The 26,687-nt window shown below is 40.9% G+C and overlaps 1 protein-coding gene across 1 annotated transcript; it reads right to left on the bottom strand.

Annotated features, from left to right (window-relative positions):
- Positions 1–976: 976 nt before the first annotated feature.
- On the bottom strand, positions 977–25,752 carry LOC310906194 (ovostatin-like; the record flags this gene model as incomplete). Its single annotated transcript, XM_083855255.1, has 36 exons — positions 977–1,038; positions 1,310–1,415; positions 2,360–2,428; positions 2,978–3,068; positions 3,246–3,370; positions 3,780–3,995; positions 4,619–4,839; positions 5,094–5,259; positions 6,229–6,303; positions 6,706–6,862; positions 7,338–7,419; positions 7,930–8,106; positions 8,943–9,026; positions 9,795–9,846; positions 10,298–10,416; positions 10,750–10,873; positions 11,428–11,656; positions 12,147–12,243; positions 12,842–12,974; positions 13,276–13,446; positions 14,004–14,153; positions 15,285–15,430; positions 15,902–15,959; positions 16,279–16,506; positions 16,858–17,016; positions 18,229–18,338; positions 18,542–18,656; positions 19,013–19,124; positions 19,923–20,007; positions 20,564–20,732; positions 21,784–21,804; positions 22,689–22,741; positions 23,858–24,014; positions 24,349–24,532; positions 25,044–25,168; positions 25,744–25,752. 36 exons carry the CDS (start codon positions 25,750–25,752, stop codon positions 977–979), a joined length of 4,437 nt encoding a protein of 1,478 aa, XP_083711381.1.
- Positions 25,753–26,687: the final 935 nt, after the last annotated feature.

Genomic DNA, 26,687 nt, shown 5'->3' with positions numbered 1-26,687 from the left:
AATGCCACAGAGTCCCACTGTGATTCCTAAGGTGCAGTGGTCCTTTCCAGGACTTCATGACAGAAGAAAATAGGGTGCTTGGACACTTGTTCAACATTTATGGTGCTCCTGCAGGTGAAAATCCAAAAGAAAATAACCTCAATGAGAACAAACCAATAGATTCAGGTTACAAAACATTTTTTTTTTTGTTTGTTTGCTTTTTTTTTTTTTTTTTTTTTTTTTTTTTTGTTTGTTTTTTTTTTTTTTTTTTTTGTTTGTTTTTTTGTTTTTTGTTTTTTTTGTTTTTGTTTTTGTTTTTGTTTTTTTTTTTTTTGAAAATGCAGGCTAGTCAGTTCTTTCTGTGTGAAATGGAAAAAAAGCTGCACTAAGGTCTTGCAGCAAGTTACGCCTGAACTGCTCAGAAACTGTTGATCAGGTGGAGCCAGCAGAATTGCTGTGCTGAGCAGGATGCAGACCTGACCTCCTCTACAGCCAGGCACCACCATACTTTCATACCTCTGACTGGTTATTATACTGCCTCCATGTTTCATGTCACTTCGTGTTCTCTTCAGATAATATATTAACTGTCCAAGGAAAAACTTCTGTTAGTCCATGTGGAAAACCTTGCTTGGGCCTGGGAAGCATAGGCTCCAGAGGGAAGACTTTCAAGGATGGCCATAGGTAAATGATTCTTTGGTGCATATCTGTGCTTTTGAAGAAACTTTGAAGGTATTTCCAGCCTTTCCATTATTCTGCACTTTGGCTTTCATTCTAGATGCTAAACTCTTCCCATGGACAACAGCGTGGTCCCCACTTGGATTCCACTGGTGTCATGGGACAGGATCTGGCCACTGTCTGCCTGTTTTCTGAGAAGCTTCATGGAGAGTTCATTTCTTTGAGAATGGTAACTGTTCTACTCTGCTTTTACTGCTTTATACTTCACTTTCTTATCTGCTTGTTTGGTTATTTTCTGGCTTTCACTTACCTTTTTGAATCCTTAGTCCACTTCTGCAACAGCCTCTTTGCAAGGTGATGAGTATTGAGCAACAGCATACTCTTCTGGAGAAGAAGAATAGCAACATTCTTGTTACCCTGCAGAACACTTCATGTGCCTTTCCCTGGAGGTAAATATAACCTATGCATGCTTAAACTGGAGATCCTTGGAATGTCCTTTATTCTGGTGCATTTATTTTCATAACTTTCTAGTCATGCCTATTGGTCACCTTGGGCATGAGACCAAGGCCAGTGAAGTGAAATTAGTCTCTCCCCTGGCCCTAGATTCAGATACTGATGGAGTTCAGAAGAGTGCTGGTTAAAATCAAAGACATACCTGTTTCATAGTAATCATAGATCTGCACAGGAGCTGGCTTGGGGTGGGTCACTATAAAGTCCTGCTCAACTGAGAAAGTGATTTCTTTCCTTTTCTTCTGTGAGATCTGGAATGGAAGGTCAGAGATCACATCAGTCTTTTTATTTGTACGCCATCTAGAGCAGACAAGGGTGGTAACTGACAGGTTGCGTATTCCAAATCCCACTGATGTCACACCTGCAGATGTGGGACAGCCATTATCTAAATATGTTTGGAGAGTCCAAAGTGAAACTGAACTGAAAAGTTAATAGCTTTTCTGTTCTGCTTGTATCACCTGATTCTGTAAATATTACATACCCTATTGCCAAAGCTGGGAAAATTGTCCAAAGGGACTGAGTTTAATTTTCCAGGATCTCCCAATGGTCAGGATGATAAAGTCTGGTATTCCAATCCCTCCCATTTCAGACATGAACATTATGTGCCACCAAGAATCTGGGAATCAATTTACACTGTCCCTCACTGGGGTATTGGCTTCCTATTGGTATAGGCTTCTGTTAGTTCTACAGTGCCTTGAACAAATTATTTGCTAAGTAAATTCCGATTCAGGGATTAGATTACAAGTAAAATTTTGCAATGATCGAATATAAGGGAAGCAAAGAAAATCTTTCCAGAGGAGAATGAAAACAGTGTTTCCTGTCCTGTTGGAAAGACCAAGGTTTATAAGAAGTCTACCAAAGAGACATACCCACAAGGGAACCTCTTTTATGGTGATTATCTGCTTTATACTGAAAGGAGGAAGAATTTTGATTAATTTCAATGTGCTTTTTTAAAAAATTAACTTCTTTGATTTTTTTAGTGGCTGGTAGGACAGGTGTCAGTCTGAAGCTGTTTGGAAGGTTGGGATGTTACATGCAGTTTGGGAAGTAAGCAGCTTAGTGATTGCAGTAGAAAACTGTTGAGGAAGAGAACATGATAAATACACCATATAGGGTCTATCCATATTGTGGTTACACCTATTACATGCTGACTCCATCCATTGTGAAAATCAAATAGAAAGTGACCAGAACTTACATTTTGCAGATAAAGGAGGACGTGATTTTTCTTGTTTTCTACTTGCATGACTGTGCGACTGTTAAGGAGCTGTGAAACAAGAAAATGGAGATAAATATATTTGCAAAACATTACAAAACAAGTGCTGCCTCAGACCCTACTCCTCCATGTCTGTGGTATTCATTCTTCTCTTAGTCAAGTTTCAAGGGCTGGTAGTTGACTTTTAGTCCAAATGTTGCTGAAAGGATGGACAAAAAACCTACCACTTGACTTAGTTGGGTGTATGAGCTCAAATGCACAAGTCACCGCAATTCACTTGGGGAATTCTGCCTGACTGTGGTGTGATCTATGTTTCAGAGCTAGTCTGAGAGGTTTCCCACCCTTCCCCTACCTGGGCAGTGCCAACCCCCCAGTTGCAGCTGCCAGCTGCTCAGGCTTGAGCTGAAACCCTTCCTAGTTTTAAATACAGGAAGGTCTGTGTGTTCAAAGCTCCCTGCAGGGCTTTCCCTCCACCCAGTAACAAATAGTGCAGCCATGCAAACACCTCGCGTGGTCTGTGACTGAATGGTTCTTAACCATGCCTCTGGTTTCTTCTCTGTCCCTGTGGGGAGTAATTTAGCCTTGCTCCTCTAAGGTTACCTTATCCAGGGAAGACTTAACAGGAACAAAGCCAGAGAGCATCTTCACATCAATAATGACCATGTTGGAGCTGTTGCGTTTCCCTGTGTAACTGAAACAACAGAGGGCCCTGTCAGTGGTCTTTTAGGATATTGTGTCTTACAGGCTGCTATAATCAGCATATTGATCAGCTTGTGGTTCTTGACTTCATCAGCTGAAGTGAAAACACACAGCAACGTTCTCTGTGTGTCTTGTCATCTGAGCAGCTGGTTTGCTGCTGGCACCTTACTTGCTTACGAGGACAATATCAAATTTTGCTGGTCTGTCCTGTGGGCAGGAAGCATTTGACGTCTGTACTGAAAGCAGAAATCCAAAGGACCCCTCTGGAAGGTGAATGTTGTATCTCAGTGCTGACTGGAAGAGATAAAAAAACCCTTTTGTTCAAGAATGCCAAAAGTTTTCTTTGCATTCCAAAAAAACAAGTGTCAGAGGTACTGAATTTTTCTGGCAATGTTGCACTTGGTTTTATGAGGAAGATCCTTGCTTACATCAACAATGAACACATAAGACTTCTGCATTTTAACAATGAAGGTGCTTTTACCTGGAGTCACTTCCCAGAAAGAAACCAGATGTTGATCAGAAAGGACTCTTTTTACATGCCAGAGCTCCCCAGGACTCAGAATGTGGGATGGGGAAAAATAAACAGTTTCGGGAAATCAAGCAATTAGGAAAAATAAAGAGAAGTCAGCAAGAAAATAATCAAAACAATGGCTATCCTGTGTCCAAAATGTGAGACACAATGAAGAAGAAAGCAGACATTTACTTGCATAAATACACATCCACTGCCATTCATTGTCAGGCTGTATTTCCCGGAGACCTCTGGAAGGGCAGTCTGTTGCAGCAGGAGCCTGTTCTCATTGTTGATAATAAATACCTTCTCAAAAGGCTTCTCAGAAGTGATCTTGACTCTGCTTTGTGAAGCAGAGTTGTAGGTGGCCTCACCATAAGCAGCGAGTGCTTGAAGGGCAATGACTGTGTCCTGAAGAAAAAGAAAATAATAAAAGACAATTGGCTACACAGTGTGACCAGTGCGGGGGAGATCAAAGTCACTGTTGCAATACCAATCACATTTACTCCTTCCTGAATTTGTGTATAATTCCAGGGTTCCCATACAAAAGGAGCCATTTCATTCTCTCATGTATGCTTTACATGAAGGATAGAAGAATCTCTCTCCTAATACAAGAGTCTCCACACAAAGGAAAGAAGACTCTTTCTCCTAATACAGGAGTCTCCGAACATAAAATCTGAGCAGCAGAGTCCACTTCTAGAGTTTTTCATAGTGAAGAAGCCTGTGTTTTCTGAGGAGCTACACAGAACTCATGGGTCATCTAACTGGTGGGACTTGGTGTTTTCTAGGCTCATCCCCAACACAAATATCTGAATTTATTACTAGTCAAATTACTCTTGTATGGTTTTAACCTTTCTATAGTTAAGAAGAGAGGGGGAAAAAGTATTTTGGTCTCCTAATATAAAGGTTTAGTTTCTCTCAGGGACAGCAAGTAAGAAAGAGAAAAAGGACTAGGTAGTCAGAGCCTTGCTGGAACCCAGAAACAGTGACCTGATTCCCAGGACTAGCTGTGGAGTGGAAGGTAGTTTTGGCACCTGGGTAGAAGAGAAACCTCCATAGGGGTTCTGCTGCCTGATGATCCACTGCACAATTTGTGAGGCCTTTGTGAGATCTTCTTTATTCCTGTTGGGTTTGTAGAGCAATGCCAACAACGCGTAACTGGTGATCTCAACTGCAGCTGAAGGGGCATGGTCAAGGAAGGAGGGAGATTCGCCTGATGGAGACCTCTCCTCCTGCTCCCAGTGCTGTGAGCCATCTGAATAAATGAAAAGAGGAACCAGTATTGATTAAACTGTCACTGCTCTGTACTGCCTTGGAGTCTCACTGTGTCCAGGTCTCTTCCTCAAAAGGACTCCTTGCAGATCAATGTATGCACTGCAGATTAACTCCACAGATTATTCGTGTGGTTTGGTTCATGTACCCACACTCTCAATATTGTCAAGGTTAGACCATCAGTAAGATCTGTTCCATCTTCTCACCTCCCAAATTCCCCAAATGACTGAAACTCACCAACTTCCTTTGCTGATTTCTGCAACTCTTTAAGGAATGATTCACATTTTTCTGCCTTGCCAGCTAAGCAGAAAGCATAGGCCATGAGTGCCTGAGTGTAAACTTCACTGATACTCTTCTCAGATGCAGTCTCCAGACAAAAAAAGGCATTTCGGATTACAGGGTACTTAAAAACAAAAAAACATATAGGTCTAATTCAGGATAATGGTCTTAACCTCCTCAAAAATTTATTTTCTTTAAACTTGTTCCTCATCTTGTCACTATCACAGCAACAAGAGTGGGACTTCAGCTTGTGTAATGACTTCAGGGGAGAGAATACAGAATTGTTCAAGGAGAGATTTTGCAGGAAACATCAAAAAAAAATCAAGTAGCTTTCAATGGGGCTCTTGATGAGGTTGATCTAGGTATTTCACAGATAATTGCTTCTGCTTGCCTCCATGATAATTATTTGCTCTGCATTTCTATAGTCAAGAGTTTGTTGTCTTGAACAAATCTAACTTAGTGGTTTCTGTCCTCATTGACTTTGGTGTAACTTTATTTCTGCGAGGTTGTACTAGGTATACACCCACAAAAAATATACAGCTTGACTCTGTGTCCTCAGAAAGAATATGAAAAAGTGGAATCTAACTCATGTATTGAAGTCCAACATCTCCTCTGTAGTTACCTTTGCACTGCCAACTTTTTGAAAAGGACAGAACAGCTTTTGCTCTGATGGAGATTTGTTTTTCACACATATCTTTTAGTTCCATTTGTATATTTTATAGATTTACCTGCAACAACTTACTTTCTTGACTGGGCTGTCTTTGAGGCTAAGCCATAGTGTGTGGGTTACTACCTGTCAAGTATTTTTATTGGAAACTAAAGGGTGTCACTAAATGTTTTGTGTCTCACAAATAGAAGATCTAATCCCACTGAAGTTTGTACAGTTGCTGCTCGAAGACTGGTGGTTTAAGAGGTATAGAGATAGGGATTTTCTCTATCACAGCAACTAGTGGAGATACAGAGCATGGTCACCTACTCTGGGAGCTCTTTCCCTCTCTTTCTCTCTCTTTACTATTCAGATAATTTAGCAGATGCTGGACTCAAGGCAACAACTGTGATCAGTTCCATCTGAATATCAGGTAAGTGTCCTTACCGAGCTGGAGTGCCCAGCTTCCAGCATGGCAATGGTGATGTAGGCAGAAAGCGACAGCTCGTCATCTACTCCTCCCTGAAAAAAACATGGAGAGAGGAATAATCACTAAATGCCACAGATGTAAATATTAATTGCCATGTCCCAGCTGAGATAGTGTGGATAGTTCTGGAGATAGCCCAAAGGGAAGGAGAGCATTTGCATAACTCTTGAGTAGCTGAGAAATCCAGAGAAGCCCTTTGCCCTTAAGTCCAAAAACATCACTCCTTCAAGCTTGCAGTCCTGTAACCCTATCTCAGGTGCACGTAACATGTATAGTAGGTGTATGAAAGCTGAGCTGAAAATAGTAATTATAAAATGTGAAGAATTAGCCCTTGGAAGAAGACAGGCATTTGGAGTGAAATATCATTTTTGGCAGTAATAGGAAAATATATTCCTAATGAAAATTATAAATTTGACCTAGTAGTAATTCTCTGCTACCTTCAAGGCATTGTTGAAGAGTGTCCCAACACTCCGGAAACAGCCATCCAGCTTCTGTTTGCTTGTCAGCCACAGCAGGGTTTGGGACTGGACACGGTCATCAATATAGATTAAGTGACCAGCTCGTGCAAATGATCTGTACACAAAGGCACTGAGCCTGCAAAGGAAAGATGAAGCTGTGAGATGAGCACTAGAAGAAACAGAAGAAATCAGCCCTCCCGTTCATGCTGTTGAAGAGCATTAAGAGTTACAGGCAGTGTGTTGGTGGCTTGCTTTCTTTTTGTGTGCTTCTCAGAGAGAGAATAGTTAAAGGAGCAGTAGCTAGATGGGACATGGGAAGGATGGCCAGCACACTCTGTGGCTGATCCTGTCTGCAGAGCACCACAGTGCAATGGGCTTCATAGGAGACAGCAGGTGCATGAATCAGAAAGTCAGCTGGGTCTTTAGGGATCAACTTCTTTTCATGCACCCGACCTGGCAGAGGATGGAGAGACATTTTCTTTAGTATTTTCCAACCTCCAGTCCTAGACAGCTCTGTACACCTGATTCAGCCAGTAAAGCTGCCTCTTACCTGCACCATAGTAATTGAATGCAAATTCGCCTCTGAGCCAATTCTGCTCCCAGTCACTCACCAGGTGTTCCCTTCTTTATCTCTGGGACCAAAGATGCTGTAGGACCCATCAGGATGTTTGTAGGACAGCTGCTTCTGGTAGCCTGCAAGAACATGGAAAAGAAAGTATTCTTGGATGTAAAACAAAATCCTATTTTGTTTACTAATGTATTTATCTGAAACCACAGGGGGAAAGAATGGGAAGGCAATGTATATCTACCAAGCAGGAGGGAATCTCTAAGGGATGCTGTAAATGGAAGTATGGAACGTCTTGTCTTGCAGAAACACTGAGAGAATAAGCAAGATCTCAGCTCTATGCTCCAACTAAATATACAGGATCAGAGTACGTGCTGTGCCTAGTGGGAAAGGAGAAGGGGACTGAAAGACAAAACCTTAAGGGAAACATGGCAGTTAAATGTCAGCAAAAAAGCATAAGATAAGAAGATAAAGAGAAGTAAAAAAATGTCTTGTTCAGGGCAAATCCTTGAGTTGCTGGACTGTGCTACAACTGTGATGCCATTGTCCAGCATAGCCATGCTGCTGCTGCTGCTTCCACTCACTGGCCCTCAACAGGAATTTCAGCACACATTGTAAGGACACAACAAAGCTCTCACCGCTCACTAAATATCCAATGGCCTTGGATTTGGCCTCTTCACTCAGCTGCCCTGTCTTGTTCAGATAGTCCAGAACGTAGATGTTGGGTGCAAAGAGGGCCATGTTCTGCTCCCCACAGCCAAAAGGCATCTGGAGAAGCTGGTGCAGGTTCTGCATGGCAGTGCCCATGATGTCACCTGGGGAAGAGGAGATGAGAGGGGGGTATTAGCACAACTCATGGCCACTGAAATTGCCAGTAATTTCCACTCCACAGGCAGAGTCCTAAAAGCCTAGCAGGGGTTGGGAGCCTTCCAAACAAACTGGAAGTTTTCAGGGCCGAGTTCTGTTCTGCTTTGCAGCCAACAAAGAATCCCTTCCCTGCCTCTCCTTAAACTGTCTAAATTGCCCTTACCAGAAACACTCCTTATTTTGGTGCCACTTTAGGCAGATACTTCTTGTTGGAAATGAAAGGAACTTACAGGAAACATTTATTGCAAAATTAACTGCTAACACTGCAAAGGGATGTTGATAATGCAGATGCATCACAGACCACCTCTTAATTGTTATTTCTAGGAAAGGTAGCAGAGACCCAGCAAGGGATTTCTGGAATGAGGTTCTAAAAGTTACCAACATTACAAAACAAGTATTTTATTGCTAGTGAGGAGTCTAACCAAATCCATGTCCTGAAAAGACTGAATAGACTCTACTGGCACCTCTGATTTTTAGGTGGGTGTATAGAAAAATGCTGTACTGGCATAAATCTGGCCGAGGTCATAAGTCAGAGCTGTGCTGCTACTTCAGAGAAAGACTTTCAAATGCACAAAATTTTAACAGAATAGTGAAGAGTGATGCAACTGATATTTAAACTTTATCTTGCTGATGCAGAGCACTGTTGGGCAAGATGAGAATCAGTCTCTTTTCTCAAAAGTTTCCCACACTAGGAGTGGAAACTCACATTTTGAATACTGAAAGAGCTTTCATGTTACATTTTCTATATTTTCTTTTTTTAATGTTTTATTAATTATATATTTACCAACAACAGAAAAGGAGGCTCTGGCTGATCCTTCCAAAACATTTGTAGGTAGCTCTAGAGCTATATCTTGAATAACTACATCATCTGTGGACAAAAACATTTGTCATTTATATAGGAATACTAATTATAACAGTGAAATGCTTCTGGCACGAATTGCACAGTACAAAATTGCACATAAAAGACAGCAATAAAGTGAAACTCACAGCATTCACCAAGAAGAAGGGGGCACAGCAAAAATCAAAATTCTAAAAAACAGATCAAGTGGTATCGCCTTTGTCATTGCTCAACAGAAAACAGTGAAACAGGATGAGGTTGGTGCTCACAGGTTGTAGTATTTGTGACCCTTGGGGATTCCTTCAGTGACAGAATTGGCAGAGCTAGAGTTGGTGAGGGTCAGAAGAGATTTTTTTTCCTCTTTCAGGCCAGTCAGGAAACCTTAGGAGCTGTTTGCTGTCAGCACTGAGATGGTGTGGAAAGGAGCATCACACTCCCTCTCCCATTCTCACCAGAGGTGGAAAGCTGTAAGCTACAGTACCCATGGAATAGAGGACAACAGTCACCATGAATGAATGAAACACAGGACGTCATTTACACAGAAAGGTTGTGTCCCTTTGAGAGCTTCATAGCAGCCTTCCTGCAGCATCTGAGCACATCTGAACAAAGCACAGATGCTGTCTCAGTGATAGGCACCAGACCACACAGGAATTTGGTAACAGGGAACTGAACTATTACACTCATAGTAGCTATCATATGGACAATTCTGGGAAAAAGGGAAAGGAAAACATCAACAAACACTGCAGGAAAGAATGCAGACTCCAAACTTTCAGTTCTTCTGAAGACAGTGACCCTTACCTTCTGTACAAATTAAGGAGTTTTGAGTCTTTTCCCTTCTGATTCCTTCAGGCTGCATGGAGATGGAAAGAAGGGACACATGCAGTGGATGAGATAAAAGCATGCAGAAGAAATTCAGTGGCAAAAAGCCACCTCCTTCCCCAGCTTCCTACATCATCAAACAGGTGGGTTGGAGCAACAGTTTAAAAGTTCATGTATGATGTGGCTGCTCCTAAAAGGGAGTTGGCATGAGATGGAGTCCCGCATTTCCAGTTTCTCCTCTGCACAAGGGAGACATGCACTTGTCAACACCCACTGATTCTCATGGAAGGGAACATCAGGTGGGAGTGGACTTGGTCTTAGATTGAGCAGCCAGACCCCATCCCAGCCAAATGAAGGTGGAGCTGTACCAGGGGTTCTTTGGGGAACCTGAAAGCCTTTTACTTGCTTTTGGTACTTCTGCTGTGTTTTAGTTTCCTCATGAAAAGGAGTACAGGACAAACAGTAAGAGCTGTCAGCAGTACCTCAACCAGCAGTGTTCTGATCTGGGTGTCCCTGTAGTCAATATTGATGTTCCTGGGAGCTTTGTCTCCACAAGCTTTATCATCCTTGGTCTCTGCAGTAATGCTGAACACTACATTACCTAAAATAGCAGCAAAAAAAGAAAAAAAAAAATGGGTCTCTACCATGCAGGATGATTGACAAAGTAAGAAATTCCATCTGATTAATAAGATTAAGTAGTTCAACATAATGAATGGTCAGTCACTGTAGGTGAGACATATGGGAAGAGAACTGGTCTCTACAAATGGCAATGATAAACACACTGAAGCTGTGGAGAAACTCTTTAATCCAAACAACTAGAAAGAACAGTGGTGGACCAAGCTCTCCAGGCTGGAAAAGGATTAAGTTTTTTCAGGGGGGAGATAAATTAGTATCAATCTTGGAAGAGAAAACTCAGTAGATTCAAACCACTTACCAATTTCTTTGGGGAAAATATTCCAGACATAGGTCTTTCTTTTCTTGGCACATACACATCCATCATCCTCTGGGGAGATGAGTTTGGCTTCATAATCAAGGGAATCCGACAGTGAAACATTAATCTGAGAACAAAAAGAGTAGTGTAATGGGAGGAAGGTTTTGTACCATATTGCAGTTGGTGCTTTATTGTTAGAGGGGGTGAGGAACTATCTGCTTACATTTGGAGTTAAGTGTAGAGCAGATTTAAGGCCTCGAATGATGATGTTTGATTAATCATTCATCAAATGTAACCTGAACAGTTTCCTCTCTTGCCTCTCTCAACAATCTTAACAGATGTTAAACATCCTATGCACACCTGAGTCCTAAGGAAAAAGACCCCAGTGAAACCATTGATGGCTTTCATAACTGTGGATGGTGAATGATACTCTGCAGAGCTTGTTTATTTTCTTTATGGGTCTTGAGACAGCTGATTTACAGGTCTGCCCTAGTCACAGTTCACAAGATCTTCCTCTGCTCCATACTGGTTTCTGAGGACAAATCCAGCCAGGATAATCTGTTGTCAGCTAGAATGAGCAGTACCTCCGTCAAGAGCAGATCCGACCATCTGCACCAGTCATTTTGCTGCAGCTTTTTTGGAGACAGGGTAATGTCTAAGAATGTGGGCAGAAGTACACACCTTAATGCACTGGTCAAGGTAGTTGAAGACAGTGGCTCTAAGCAGGAAATCTTCTCCTCGTATGATAGAGTATGGCAAGGTCAAGTCAACAAAGAAAGGCTGCAAGGCTGTCAGGGTGGCAGGCACAGACATGCCAAATCCAGCCAACTCTTCCACACAGAAAGCACTGGCCTTCCATTTGGTGATGGTATCAGGGATAGTGTATGAGATGCTGGCTTTTCCAGTAGAGCTGATGGGAAAGAAGAAAGGATGAAAGTTTTAGAAAGGGTAATTTTCAGATACCTTGCTTTTCAGTAGAGGCAACAAGTTTTGAAATCTTATTCTATCTGCAGAAATCCCGTATACATTCCCTGGAATTTATCACTAAAATTTGAGAAAAGTCAATTTGAAAGTTCTTCTGACCATCATATCCTTGAGTTTGGAAAGACAACTGAGTTCTTGTTCTGCAAAGCTGTATTTTAAATGAAGGATTCCTTCTTCTGAGGAAGGGAATATGACTCATGATACACACATTGTGAGAACAGGTGACTTTAGGGACATCTTTGTTAATTTGATAATGGAAAAGAGAAGGGCAGATGGGCAGCTGATGATTGAAAAACTAGGTCTTCTGGTCCAAAAAGGAAGAAGAGTTGGCAAGGGATTGCCACCTTGAAGGACATCAGAGAACATATTTAGTAATTCCTAAAGCAAGGCAAAGATATGAAAGAAACAGTACTCACTTAATGGGAACTATATCCCAAATCCAAGTTTCAGGAAAGAATTCGCGAATAGTCTCAAGGAGGAGTCTCCTCTCTTGTTCCTCCCTACCAGCTTCAGCTGGCAAGAGAAAATGAGAATTTAGTAAAACCTGTCTCATATAATGGAGATGTCCAGAAAGGACAGGTTTGAATGTACACGGGCCAGTATGAAGGGCAGTAAGGGATTTACTATTTCCCTTCTAACCAAGACTATACATAATGCCACACAAATATTATTAAATGTTACTAATATATCCTTCAGTTAGGTGTAACCTGATGTCAAAGGAAAAGAAAACATTACTTGAAGTATTTTGGTCTCTCATAAGACCTAGGGCTAAAAGTCAGATCACTTGTCTCTTAGCTCTGATTACTGTTCTCACTGTTGCACAGTCTTTTCCAACTAGCTCTGGTCAGAAGGGAATCAATGTCAACAGTGTTAGTTTTGTGTGACACTGCCAATTGCCAACAATTCCCAGTGTGAAACTGGACATGGATCAGAAGCGTAGACCTGAAAGACTCTTGGGCATTGGCCATTAGCTTAAATGATCTCGTTCTCTGCCAGGCCAATATTTAATATGAAAACCGAAGTGATTGATGAGTACTGTCCATGTCCATATAACAAGAATACTCTTCCTTTAAGGAGAAAGGTGAAATCTCTTTCCTGTTCTCTGTGTTACCTGCTGATTTGACATGGTGTGCAGAAGCCACTTGTCCTGCATTCACTACATATGGCTGACGCCTTACAGTCTCACCAGTGCATACAACTGGTTGTCGAACCTTTGAGTTGGTAAAAAATTTAATTCCCATATCCTGCAAAAAACACATTTGAGCATTAGCTGTAACCACACTGTAGCTGAGGTTTGTTCCATTCTTCCTTCTTTCCCATTACTGTGTTTCCACCACAGAGCTGCCCAGAGACATGTATGCAGAGACTTTTGGGAGCTTCATGTGTGCTGGAAAATCACAGTAGGCACTAGAATCAATTGAGAATAGAGGTCGAAGAGGAGAGTTTGTCATGTATAAGTTTTACTAATAGGGTTGTTTGCAGAATCTAACATTACATAAGCAAAAAATCACTTCAGCATATTTAAGTAATGAATAGGACATTTACCCTGAGGAATTGATACACATCTGGGCCTAATTCAGACATTACAGGTGTGTAATACAAGCCTTTGTGGAAGATGTGGTCAGATGAGACACAGGGCTCTTGGGAGTCTTCTTCTAGATTGAACCCACGGAAGACGTAGCCGTGAAAGTCTTGTAGGGGGTGCAGGCTGTACACCTGTGAGGCGTAAAGAAACAGGAACTGTGGGTATGTAAATATCAACCTTACTTACACTGTCAAACACTGCAAATTGCCAAAACTGAGATGACAGCCTGTTTGAAACCATGCTCTGTTTCCCGGGTTGAGAAATGGCTGAATGGCTGGGATTAGAGGGCACTGTTCAGTGGCACAAAGTCTAGTTGGAGGCCAGTAACCAGCAATATACCACAGGATACTCCAGTACTGGGTCTAATCTTGCTCAATATCTTCCTTGATCATCTGGATGTTGCAGAAAGGGTCTACCCTCAGCAAGTTTGCTGATGGCACAGAACTGGGAGTAGTGGATGTGCTGGAGGGTTGTGCTGCCAGAGACCAGTCACAGGTTAAACTAAATCCCACATGAAAGAGGACTTACAATCCACAGGAAACAAAATCTGTTTATTGCCTACTAGATGGCTTATGACCAGTACACAGAAGCTGTAGAACTGTAACTCAGCCTAATGATCTCAAGTGGAGAGACACTGTAAAGAAGGAGGAAGAACCAGTGGAAGGAGATAAGGCATTTGGCAGCTTACCATTTCCATGGACAGGTCTGTCTCTGGCTTCAGGAGCAGCACACTCTGATCCACTGCCCTCACAGCACAGAAGGAGTTGGCAGCAGCTTCAATGACCAAACTGACATTGGAAGCTGGGTGCATCTGCTTTTCAGAGAATTCCAGGTGGACCTGAAATTCATCAAACAGATGTTGACATGGCTAACCCATGCTGCTAGGGCTGCTCTGACTGTGTGTATGAGAGGAAGGCAAGAAGGAGAATGGAAGGTTTTTTGATTACAGCACAGAAGATCTTCTGGGAGGAGGATTTCTGGTCTCCACTGTAGCTGTTGACCAGGCCTGTGTTATAACAGAGACCTAGGCAATAAGCACACTTAGATTCCTGTGATAGCTTAAATGAAGCCTACCTCAAGTGATTTAAAACAAAATGTGATTTTTTTGCTGTCATTATCAAATCAAATCAAACCTTATTATGACTTGACTACATGCAATGATCCCTACAGTGAACAAATCATATTTTTCCAAGGTCCATTGCCCATGTTTGCAAATATATAAAACAGACTTTTCATCTATTCAGAACAAAATCTTTTTCACATTTGTTTTAGATAAGAGGAAAAAAATAGAAGGGGTAAATAGAAATGGGTAGTTAGAAACATTTGGTATAGTGTCACTTGGTTTGTCTTGTTCTATAGTTTCATGCATTTTAGCTTTTAGGAGCTAAGGTATAGAACAATCATACTGGTGAAATCTGAGTTTATAATGATGAATAAAAATGTACCATAAAAAAAAAAGAGAAAAAAATACTTAAACCTCAGACTGCTATTTTGGCTTTCTTTTTAATGTGTATTTAGTTCTGGTAAACCTAAACTGCATTTCTCAAAAAAAAAAAAAAAAAAAAAAAAAAAAAAAAAAAAAAAAAAAAAAAAAAGTGCAAAAAATTAGATTGAATGATGAAGTGGAATAAGTCTAAAGTGTGTCCACTATGTTGGAGAACAGAAAGTCTAAAAACTGAATGGAACCTTAGTGGAGTTTAAGAGAGGCAAGAATCATTTGGGACTTATGTGGGTCTCCTGAAAAGTTTTTAATGTTAAAAGAAGATATATCTTTTGACAGTAAGACCAGGAGATAGTAGTAGAGGGAATATATGAGGCCAAAGAGAAAAAAGAAAAATTAAAGGAGTAATGTAGAGAGAAGTGGAAGGAAACAAGAAACAAAACTGGAAATCTCTTGTGGATATATACACAAAGAATTTGTATTTATCTGACAGCTTGCTGTATCTTAGTGCATCTTGCTGTATCTCACCTTGTTTTTGAAACACTTCTCAACTGGGTATTGAACACTGTCTGCCACCAGCTCCTTGTCAGGGTGTAAGGTGTACACCAGCAGCCGAAGGGCTGGAGCCATCTTCTCACTGACCACAAGTGGAATGGTGAAAGTGCCATTTTGGCCTGTTAGAAGAAATAAAGGCACCAATAAGGAAGGAATATCAAAGATTTACTGTAGCAGTAGCCAAACTCAACAGATATGCAACTGTACCAGTCAGTGGAGTGATGTGGACTTAAATTGAACAATTTTCCAAGAGGTGACAGGTCTGGGTTTATTCCAGGTGGTCTCAGATTTATTGTAGATATGAACATGTGGCCATATTCAGATAGGACCCTAAAGCAGACACTCTGTGTTCCCTATGTCATCCTTTGGGAAGATCTTTAGAGAACACTATTTGACTAATATCAAATTAAGTAATTGCTGGACTAAATCTGACTTTGTAGTGATCTTAGTGGTAGTGCTACTATCATGCATACATACATGGATGGGGAGAGATACAGCCCTCCCTATAGTTGCTGTATTCAGCCATCTGAGTGTTTGTTTGTTTGGTTGTTTGTTTTAATGCAAAAATATGGATTGGCAACTTAACTTACCAGCTTGGATATGAACTTTAACTTCCCCCGTAAGGACAATCTTGCCTTTTGCCATACCCTGTGCAGAGAAGATTAAGACATGTACGGGTTGGTAGAAGTTGGAGGGAGAAAGCAGCAATCAAGTTCATTGTGCATTGACAGGACAATCTAAAATGAGATGCTTAAATGTTTAAACATAAGCCTTAGGGCATGCTGAATGCTTGCACTGCTGCTGCTGAGGACCTTGTTGCTGGTCACAAAGCAGAAGCAAAAGGAAGAGAAAAGGGGGACAGAGAATACCATGAAGAGCACTCACTGCTGTAATTCCTGTGGGTGGATTGCCAGATAGATGCCCAGTAAAGTCCTTTCAGCAAACCAACCCGCAATGTCATACTCACCACATAGTAGAAGTTCATGGTGTTGATTCTCTTGTATCCTTCTATATTTAAGATATAGTGCACAGTGATCATCCTCTTCTGCCCACATTTCAGATCTTTCCACAGGGGCTCAATCCTCACAAAGCTGCTAGTCCAAGAGTAGAAGCGCGGGATGGTGAGAGACGCTTCTGGGTAGTAAGGCTCTATCCAGCCTTCATAGTGGCAGTGGTCATTGGTTTTATAAACTGCCTGAACAGGAGAGGGGGTGGGGAAGAAAAGGAAAACAAGCATATATCACTAGGGAAGTTATCATCACATTCTGACATCAAAATGATTAGTTCATGTAATGCATATAGATAAGAACTGCATCTAAAGCCAGACTGGTAAGGAAAGAGCAGCCTTGAGCAAGCCATTGCATGGCAACAGCTCAGATGTTTTCCTCTGGCCTCTTATGGTAGTTTTTGAGAGCTCTAGACCATGAAGAAAGATGAAGAAAGCACATTTTTATTACGGGAATTAAATCATCCAATCTTCTTTTGGGTTCAGTTTGAGAACAGCCATCTCTCTGTGTGTCTCTATTCAGCCTTGTTTTGTACTCACTTTCAGACTGATATCGTAATCAAACATTTCAGATGTGTCAATGCTAAACTCAGCAATGCCATTATGATCCGTGGTGAAGTTGTCTGTATTCCTGTTATTGACAAATAGCTGAATAACCTCATTGGAAACTGGAGAGTTGTCTTTGTCTGTCAGCTTGATCTGTAAAAGGGAATGAGAAACATGTTGAGTGTATTGTCGATCTGTATGTAGATACTGATATTTTGCACTTCTTTGCTCTCCAAACATCAGAATTACTTTTTCATCTTCCTTCAAAGCAATATTTGACAACTGAAATGTCTCTCTTCACTTTCTGGCAACTATCAGAGCTATCTTAAGAGGTCTGGAGCAGGAGCTTTCTCAGCATCTGCCACACCATTGATAATGTCCTTTTGTGGAGCAAGAACTTTCCTGCATCATCTCTTTCCCGATCAGTCCCTTGTGACTATACATTTCCAGTTTAAAAATATGTTTTCTTTTCTCCCTTCCTTTTTCCCTTTCTTAGTCTTGAGAGTCTGCTGCTGGTCTTTTCATTGTCTAAAAACCTTTTCTCCACATCTTGATTTTCAACATTTTTATGATTGTGTCTACACTGTCTCTGGTGTTTAAGTGTTAAACAATCAAACAAATAACCAGCAAATTTATGGATCCCATTAAGTAAATGCTATGTTGCTAAAAATGAGGATTCATTTTGATTTAAAAAAAAAAAAAAAAAAAAAAAAAAAGAAAAAGAACAGAGTGGGAATGGGAACCAAATAAGAAAGTTATATGGACTTTACAGAAGAGAAAAAACCCCACCCTTGAAAGACAGTCTTGCCTCCTTTCAGAGCTGAGATCTTACTGGTCTTCCTTATCCTTTCCTCATTGACAAAAGCTGAGCTGAAGAAGAGAGGTTTGTCCCTACCCTTTAAACCATTGACAGAGTTATGTGGATATTGTCATGAAACAATATAATGAAAAACCTTTCTGAGACAGGAACTGTTGTCATATTTCCTTGATATTTTTTTTTGTGTGTGTGTCTTAAATTCCTTTCCCTCTTTCTTCCCTCATCCACCGGTGTTTTTATTCATGTCTGGCTGGCATGCATTGGTCAGTTCTGAAGGGAGAGGCAGTGATTTATAGCAAGCTTAAAATGCAAATTAGAGAAATGCTAGTTAATGAATTGTTCTGATTTGAAGTATTTCTGGCAGAATCAAATTTAGAATAAACTAATAGTCTTCTGTATTCAGAATTACCAGTAGGGCACTGCATGTAACGAAAGAAGGTTGGGAGTGTTCTCCCCCAATCCAAACAGTCTCCTAGATGTTGCCATCATTGTTTTATGTGATTGCCTGTCAACCATCTTCAATACAAGCCCTCCAAGCTCTTGCTTACTTGTCCAAAGTAAGGAATTCCTCTTCTGTAGTGGAGATCCGTGTTCTCAAACTGTATGGTGCTCATCACCCGAGTTATGGAAATAACTTCAGCAACTGTAAATTGCAGGCCTGGAAGACATGCCCAGAGTCATGAGAAGATTCACTTTGCCCTGCACAGAGCATCATCAGACTTTGCCTGGAGATGATCACTGTGCTTGTAAAAACAACCATCCTCAGGCAGACATTCTTGTACTCAGCAAGCAGAGGCTATCTTCTACTCTTCTTTTTGACCACACCACTTTTGCTATTTCTGTCTGTCTAGAAGGGCTTACCTGTTCCTTGCTCTGTCACAGTGGCTTTCACATCAATGTGCCTCATGTAACCAGTGCGATGTAACTCAAAGATGTTGGAGCTGAAGGCCTGGGAGAGGCAACCATCTGTCTCCAGCTGGACAGGGAAGAAAACAAATCCTGTTGTCAAGGATTGTAGCTTGCAAAGGGTGTTGACTACACACAGGACTCTTCTTTAATGAGTGGAGTATTTTTCCAGTACTTTTAACATGATTTATACATGTTTATGGGAAACTGAGTCATGAAGAAGAAAAATATCAATCCTTCAGGTCTGCAGAAAGCCAAGAAGAGAAAAGAGGTACCCTGACCTCCTAGCTAGTCATACAAGCAAAGAGATGAGTAGGGTGAAGAGAAACATCAAAGAGAGAAGCAAAGTGTGATGGGCATAGGGAGAGAAACAAGAACACAGCATAGAGGACAAGCATAAAGAGGAATAATAATTATGTATCGTACATTTTTGGTAAACGATTGACAAACTGGGCTTTTCCTGCACCTCCCATATGAATCAAAATCCCTGCACACACTGAGCTTGACCTTCCCTTCAACAGGCTGGCCATAGGTGTACCTAGGGGAAGAGGAAATAAGATCTGAGGATCTTAATATGTTTTCCAGAACAAGCAGTGAGATGGGAAGTCAGAGCATGGAATAGTTTAATAGGTTTTTTCCTAACTCTCCTGCTTGGACAAAATAGAAAATACAACTCAGACAACAAAATTAGTTCTTTTTCACACCTAAACCTATGAAGCAAAGCTATATCTTGAATGTAAAAACAAATACCTTTATAGATGTAATGAACAGAGCTGGCTACTGACCAAATTAAGACTGTTGTCTCCAATCTTCAGCTTAAACTGGAGCTTCAGACTCACTGAAATCAAAGCAAAACTCCTCATGTCTGCTAGGAGATCAGGATTTCAACTCTGGATTCCAACTCTGGATTCCAAATTACAAGATCTTGGTGTTGGTTTAAGCAAGGTCTTTCTGAAGGACCAAGCTTGGAGGAGGAGTTAAACAGCTGGAACCATAACATCCCCTCTAGAATTTAATGGTGCTCTGCTTTATGAAGATCTCCCTCTGGAGTGGGTTGTTGGGTATGGAAATATCCTACTTTACCAAAAGATTTATTACTCTCAAAAGATTTATCTACCTCATAGAACACCACATGGAACCAAATACTTATACAATAAAATGAGATGAGTACACAAATAAATGAAAGCTCCAATGACCAAGTTGACCCTCACCAACCTCTTCTGGGGTCCTACATATTTTGGCTTCTTCTCTAAGCTCTGGCTCTTTCCCCAGTCCTTGAGAAGTTCTTCCAGTTCACTTCAGCATATTCCCTAACAACCCTGCACGTGGTACTTACAACCCACAAACTTTCACTGTGAATTCTGAATCCAGGACTGTAAGGCTTTCTGGTGCAGTGACTGTGACATCAAACTTTGGCAACACTAGGACAAAGAATAAAAAGAAAAAAAAACAACACTGGCATAATGTAAATTTGCAGACCCTCCTAAGAGGAAGGCAAAAATGAGGATATATCTTATTGTTAGTCATAGAGGTAGTGGGATCTCAGAACTGGGGTGGCAATATGATTAAAATTTGGCCTGATCTGAAAAGGCTCACTAAAGTATTTCTGCAACACTTGAAGAGAAGACAGGACTTCTGAACGAGTCCTGTAATGTCTAGATGCCTTGCAGAGCTTTGGAAAAGAAAGTTCATGAAGATAACTGGGAAAAATTTAGTTTGTCTCGCTGAAATTTGAGATCCATTTGCTGATTTCTTATGCAGATTATTTTGCTGGCTGAGTGTGTGAAAAATAGTAGTTTTTTCTTGGGTTTTGTTAACTTTTCTCTTTCTTTTTTAATCTCCCCAGTTCTTAATGACAACTAATTGAAGCTGCATTTGCCAGGAAGCTGTTCAAAGTTTTAGCAATCAAGGTTGCTTGGTATGGGCTCATTTCTAATAATGTTTCCGATGCTGAATAAAAAAATGGGTGGCATTTACCGTATTCCTCCACAAGGAATGAGTGATTTGTTTTGTCTCCTGACTTCTTTGCTACAATAATTTTGTAGTTCCCCAGGATAGGCTCTTCAGTGAGTGGGAATTCTAGCTGAATAATGTTCAACTCTGACTTCACATTCTGCCACTGCAAGATCCTGTTGCCCCTTGGATCCTGAAGAAAAAAACAAAATGGAGACTCACAGTTTTTTTCCTTGGAAATCTTTTGCTACCAGCACACAAAACTAGCAACAAAGAAGAAAACAGAGCAGGTTGCTTTAACTCACTGGAGAAGCTGCCTAATGCATGTGCATTGATTTAAATTGCACCTTTGTACTCTGATTATTCATGTTATTATTAATGTTGTTAGATTCTCATCTATTGTTCCCAATTTAGGCATTCTCTGCCAGCCTACTTATTAGTCTCAATCATCAGGGAAAGTTGCACAATACTGCTCTTTCCTGCTCTTTAGTATATGTTGCTCTAGATTTGTGTCAAGAGGGGAGAGAAAGAAAATCTTCTTTGTGCTTTCCCTTCAGGCAAGTTTATCCCACACGAATCTTGGCCTTTAGCAACCCCAGCTTTTTTTTTTTTTTCCAGCTGCAAGAAGAAAGGAAAGCTTTTTTCTGCATTCACTGGGGTGGTATTTTCCTCTCAGTATATGTTATGCTAGCTAGACTAAAGAAAACTCATTCACACCATTTCCTTGGCTCTTTACAGCAACGACTGGAAGAAAAACACATGGAGGGCTCAAGAGATGTATATGCTCACTGTAAATGTTGAGGAAAATAAAGTCCCCTGACTTCACATTGTAACATGAAAACTTGTAAGTATGCTGTCTAGACATGAACAGCAATTGTTTTAAAAATCATCAGAAAATGCCATGAAAGTACTGACATAGTTTGTAGTTGCATTCAGAACCTATATTTGTTCACAGTTTTTAGCAGCACTAGAGTTACAAAAAGATATACCCCCAAATAAGTTGAGCAAACTGGGGGAAGGGGAGGGGAATCAAAGGCATAAGAACACTACAAATTTTGACTGCTGTAATTATTATAGATGTGCTTTCCATGTCAAGGTCAAAGAGCATCCTTGTTTTTTGTGGAGTTTCTGTTAATTTCTTCTAGTGTACTCAGCAGTGAGATTTGTCTGTATATGGACACATTCAAACCCAGGTAAGGACATGTGCCTGGAGTAAATGCAGTAAAAAGACAAAAATTTCTTACCTGAATTGCAATCAAGGGGTACTGAAAGAGGAAAAAACAGAACAGAAGAAGACATTAGGGGGCTGATCAAACACAAATTCTTCTTCCTCAGTGAGAAGTATATAATCAATATTCAGTACAATACCATTAATCAGAGGTCCTTATCTCCTTATCTCTTATTTTAATCAGTTCAACAGCAATTTTACTTCAATAAGAAGCTTCCATAAAGGAGAGAGATGAAATGAGAATGGTGGGGCAGTTTCTGGTCATACTGGTTTTAGTGCAATCTCAGAACCCAGGAGTGAGCAGAGTTACAGAAGTGCACACAAACCATGATTTGGGCTTCTTATTAGCACCAGCTCTTTTGCTACCACTGTGCTGTCTCCTGCATTACAAGCACAGGAGAGGAGGCCAGTGATAACCCTCCCATTAATTTCCTTATGCTCTATGAGCATGAAGAGAGACTGCTGGCAGTAGAAAGAATACCTCTGAGGAGATAAATAATTGTGGCAGAAACTTTCTTTTTTTATTTCCTCCATTTCTAAAATGGGCAGAGTGGCAGGTGGGTGATTTACTGATGTCTGCAAGCAATATTTGCTGAACTGTAAGAGCAGGAGACTGAACCATGGGCTTTCTGGCCAGAACTCAGATAATGTCTGCGGCAACAATGTGGAGGGAGTTTTGGGCCTCTTTCCCAGTGACAACAGAAGGTGTTGTGTCAGGAATTCAAACTGCTACACACTTGCCTTATTCCCTGTGACACTAATTAAAAGGGTAGATTACAGCATGTGCTTAGAAAATCAGGTTAATTCTTTGGCATTTAGTCTCTGCAACATCTCATTTTATCCATAGCAATCCTTTATGCAAAATTTGAGAAGTTGTCTCCCAGCAATTTTAAATACAGAGGAATATTACTGGTTACTCACCTTCTCCTGAACAGGTTTAAAATTTAAATCCAGGGCAACAACACGAAACCTCACTGGAAAGGCAAGGAACAGGGTGTTAGCATTGACCATAGTTTATTTGGATGAGCATGATGTTTGGTATTCATTAGTACTCTCAGTTTCACAGGATCTCCCAACAGTCCTGCTTGCACAGGATACACATAATAAAATGCACCTGAAGGTAGAAGAACCCCACCCAGACTTTGAATAGGGGTCTTTTCCCTAGCATCAAGTTCTTGTACTCTTTCATAAAAGTTTCCTTTAATGTTAGTAATGAAAAGCTTACTTTCATTAAGGTTTAATCTCACTGAAAGGAATAAGAACCGCATTACCTTTTCATAATTTGATTTTGTCTGCTGCTTGCCCCAGCTCACAACCAGCCATTTGACCAATAAACAACTCATATTGGACACCTTGGTGACACCAAAGTCCAACTGGTAAGCTTTTCTTCATACTATGTGTCTGTGTAGATAGAACTCATCCTAATTAAAGTAAAACTAACCTAGTCTAATTGGCTGCATTACGTCACTAATCTCTGGAAAGAAGTCTTCTTCTGTTGCTTCCTATAGTGTGTGCTAGAAACCTTAAAGCCTGGGAATGAATTGAGGAGTGGATCTAGAAAAATGGAGCTCTGCTTGATGGCCGTGTGAGAAGCATGGATAAGGGATTAAGTGCAGGAATGCAACATGAAAATCCAAAGTCCAAACACATTGGAGGCCAGAATGTAAATAGGATGATTTTGTCTTTAACAACTTATAATTAGTTCTAAAGTAACACAATTTACTCTGGTTGCTTAGACTATTTTGATACTGCCCAGCACCACAGAGGGAAGCATTGTTTTATGCCAGGTATTGATCTAATCACCTCTTACCACTGTTCTGGCCTGTCTCCAGTAAAGAAACAGAAGCAGTGATAGCTTCTGTCACCTAGGAGGAAGGGATAAAGAAAATAATAGAGATCATGGGATGACAGCCTCCTGACATCCTGAAGATGATTCCCTAAGCTCCACGGCAAATAACTGTAATAGTTTTAACAGAAACTCTGAAGAAATTGCCTAGAATGTAGCTGAGACTGAAAAACACCAGACAGAGAAATTCTGTCTGAAGGAATTGCCTCCTAAGGGTCACATTATAGACAAAGTGGACATTTACCAGTCTGTCCTGGTGTGTAGATGGGTTTGTCTGTCTGCACGAAGACAATGCTATCTGTGTTCCAGATCATCACTGACCGCCGCTCCTCTAGGCTGATGGTGGTGCCCTTGGCAGAGAAGGAAATGAAAGCCAGTGGTGCAGAGTGGACAGAAGGAACCTGTGAAGAGATAGGAAAACATGGGGAGGTTGTTAGTTTTGAAGTAGTTTGCTCCAGAACATTGTTGAACAACATTACCTGTGGCCTGGGCTCCTACAATGAGACACAATCTCACTTCTACCAACTTCATCACCTTTCTTGGGCTTTTTCTTATTACTTTTGTCTACAAAAAATGCTTCCTTGTCTGTTACTATGTTACTCTCCTATGCTTCCTTTTCCCTTTAACAAGTCTTATTTCTTTCTCTGTTTGTTCCTTTCCTGTGCTCTCTGCTTTAATTTTCTCATCCCTCTTTATATTTCTTTTCCATGGGGACATAAACTAAAATTAACTTACCTTGAACTTGAAGCATTGTAGACCACTGCTTGCTGCCACAGTTTCATTAAAAATAGTGGTATTAACAGAGCTGTATTCTAGGATTACTCTGACGGATACTGTCTCGTTGAGGTGAAGGAAGTGCAGGCAAACCTGACCTGGAGAGTCATTTTGGAGGACAGCAGGCACCATAAGGACATACTGCCTGTAAAATCCAAACATCAAAGTGATCACATTCATATGTAAGGGAGAAACAGCTTCAGCAGGATACAGTAAACACACAACACCCTTATTATTCAGTACCCACCAGTTACTTTAAATAAGACACACTGCCAATGCTCCTCACTGTCCTGCAGCTCTGAACTAGCCCAGCTCAGTACTGCCCACAGCTCTGGTATTGCCCCCAGCTCTTGTCCTTTTGCCCTTTATCTGGATCCTGGGCCCACCTGGTTTTAGCAAAAACATCCTGCTGTCACTACTGCTATTGCCTTTTCTGGACACATGTCAACTTCCATGGAAGTTCTGCAATAGGTGGAAGGTCTGATCAGATTAAATGAGAGTGATTCACTTGCCATCCCCATTCTGCTTTAGATCTCCAGATATAAAAGATGAGCCCTGGCATCATTTAATATTTAGAGAAAAACTGATAACATTGATTAGCACTGTCTTTAAAGCCTTTTCACAAATAATGATAGTAGTAATAGAGTAGTTCTTACGGCTCAAGTTCCTTTGCAGCTGTTACATTCCAGAGAAGAATAGCCAAAAGAAACTTCAGCCACATTTTTCTCACTGGGAAACAAAAGAAAGAGATAAGTTCTCTTCCCATGAAACAATTCCTTGACTACTAGTTTAACAGCTCTGCAGCATTCCTCACCCAGTGGTCCAGAGGAAAGGATTTTGCTCTTCATCTCCTCCCTGGCTCCTTCCTTTGATGTTACTGCCTTTATAACTGCAGCAAGGGGTGGAGATCCCAGTCTATTCTACTCCTTGCAAGAACCTCCCCTAACACTACTGCAACCAAAATCAACCCACCATCTCCAGACTGTAACATTTCACTGCACTTTTCTGAAAGTCTGCACAAAATACATTTAGTGGTCTTGTTTTCAAGGAAAGGGGCTTCGGGTTTTACACTGAGACTTGCCACAGTACTGAAAAGCAAAAAACGAACTAAACCTGAGTAAGTCTGTCAAAGTAGATTAACATTTGAGGGTTTTCCCCATTTTTCTTGATATTTACCAACTGGATGGATGGTCTGGGTGGAGCAGTCCAATTTTCTATATTTTATCTCCAGATTCTGGCTTAAATAATACACTGACTTCTCTTTTCTCTTGCTTCAAAGGTATTTTGAAAATTGACAAAATGGAGAAATAGAGAAGCTAGAAACAGGGAGATCTAAAATGTCTTAATTTCTTCTACCTTAGCCATTGAGCACATGACAGTGTTGTTGAAGTTTGATTCATTTCAGCTCAGAATTAGCCAGTCACTAGGTCCATGGGAATTTGTTAGTTCCCCAGGTTTCCAGCTTTCACACCTGTGTGGAAGCTAATGAAGTTTTTATTAGGGAGAATAATTGTTCCTTTGTACTCTGAAGAGAAAACAAAGCACTCAGGTGGGCTCCTCCCCACAAGAAAAACAATGATGGAAAATATTTATTTGAGAACTGTAAATATTTTTTTTCCATTAATGTTGGTACTGGGTCTTTCTGGCATGAGGTTATGAGGTCAGCTTTCTCCACAGTAGCCTGCTGTGCTTTGCATTGAGGCTAGAACAGGTTTCATAACTCACCAGCGTTTTGGCTCTTGCTGAAGAGTGCTTGCAGAGTGTCAGGGCTTTCCACCTCCCCCATCTCCCAGCCAAAAGCCAGGAGGCTTGGGGTGGGTAAGGGACTGTGAGGGCCCACAGCCAGAACAGGTGACCCAAGCAGGCCAAAGGGAGATCCTGTACCTACCATATGACACCATGCTTGGCAATAACAGGTGGAGGAAAGGACAAAGAGGGACATTTCTGGTAACAGCATTTGTCTTCCAAAGCAACCACTGCCTTTGCTGAGGCCCCACTTCTCAGGGAGTGGCTGGACATCTGCCTGCCAATGGGAAACAGTGAATTAATACCTCTTTTAGCTTCTCTTTGATGTGCACCTTCTGCTTTCCTTTTAAAACTGTTGTTATTTCAACTCACTAGTCTCTTTGACATCCTTCCTGGAAAATGGGGATGAGTGAAAGATTGGGTGGTTGCTTGGCTGCCAGAGAAATATGGGTCCATGGGCAGAGTACCTGTATGGGAGCATGATTTCCTCTAATATCCTGAAATGTTTTATGACTGTCTCTTCTCATTTCTTGCTAGTCTGTGAAAATTCCTTC

Source organism: Zosterops lateralis (assembly GCF_965231275.1).
Source record: "Zosterops lateralis genome assembly, chromosome: 2".
NCBI classification, from domain to species: domain Eukaryota; kingdom Metazoa; phylum Chordata; class Aves; order Passeriformes; family Zosteropidae; genus Zosterops; species Zosterops lateralis.
This window is presented reverse-complemented; position numbering and strand designations above follow the sequence as displayed.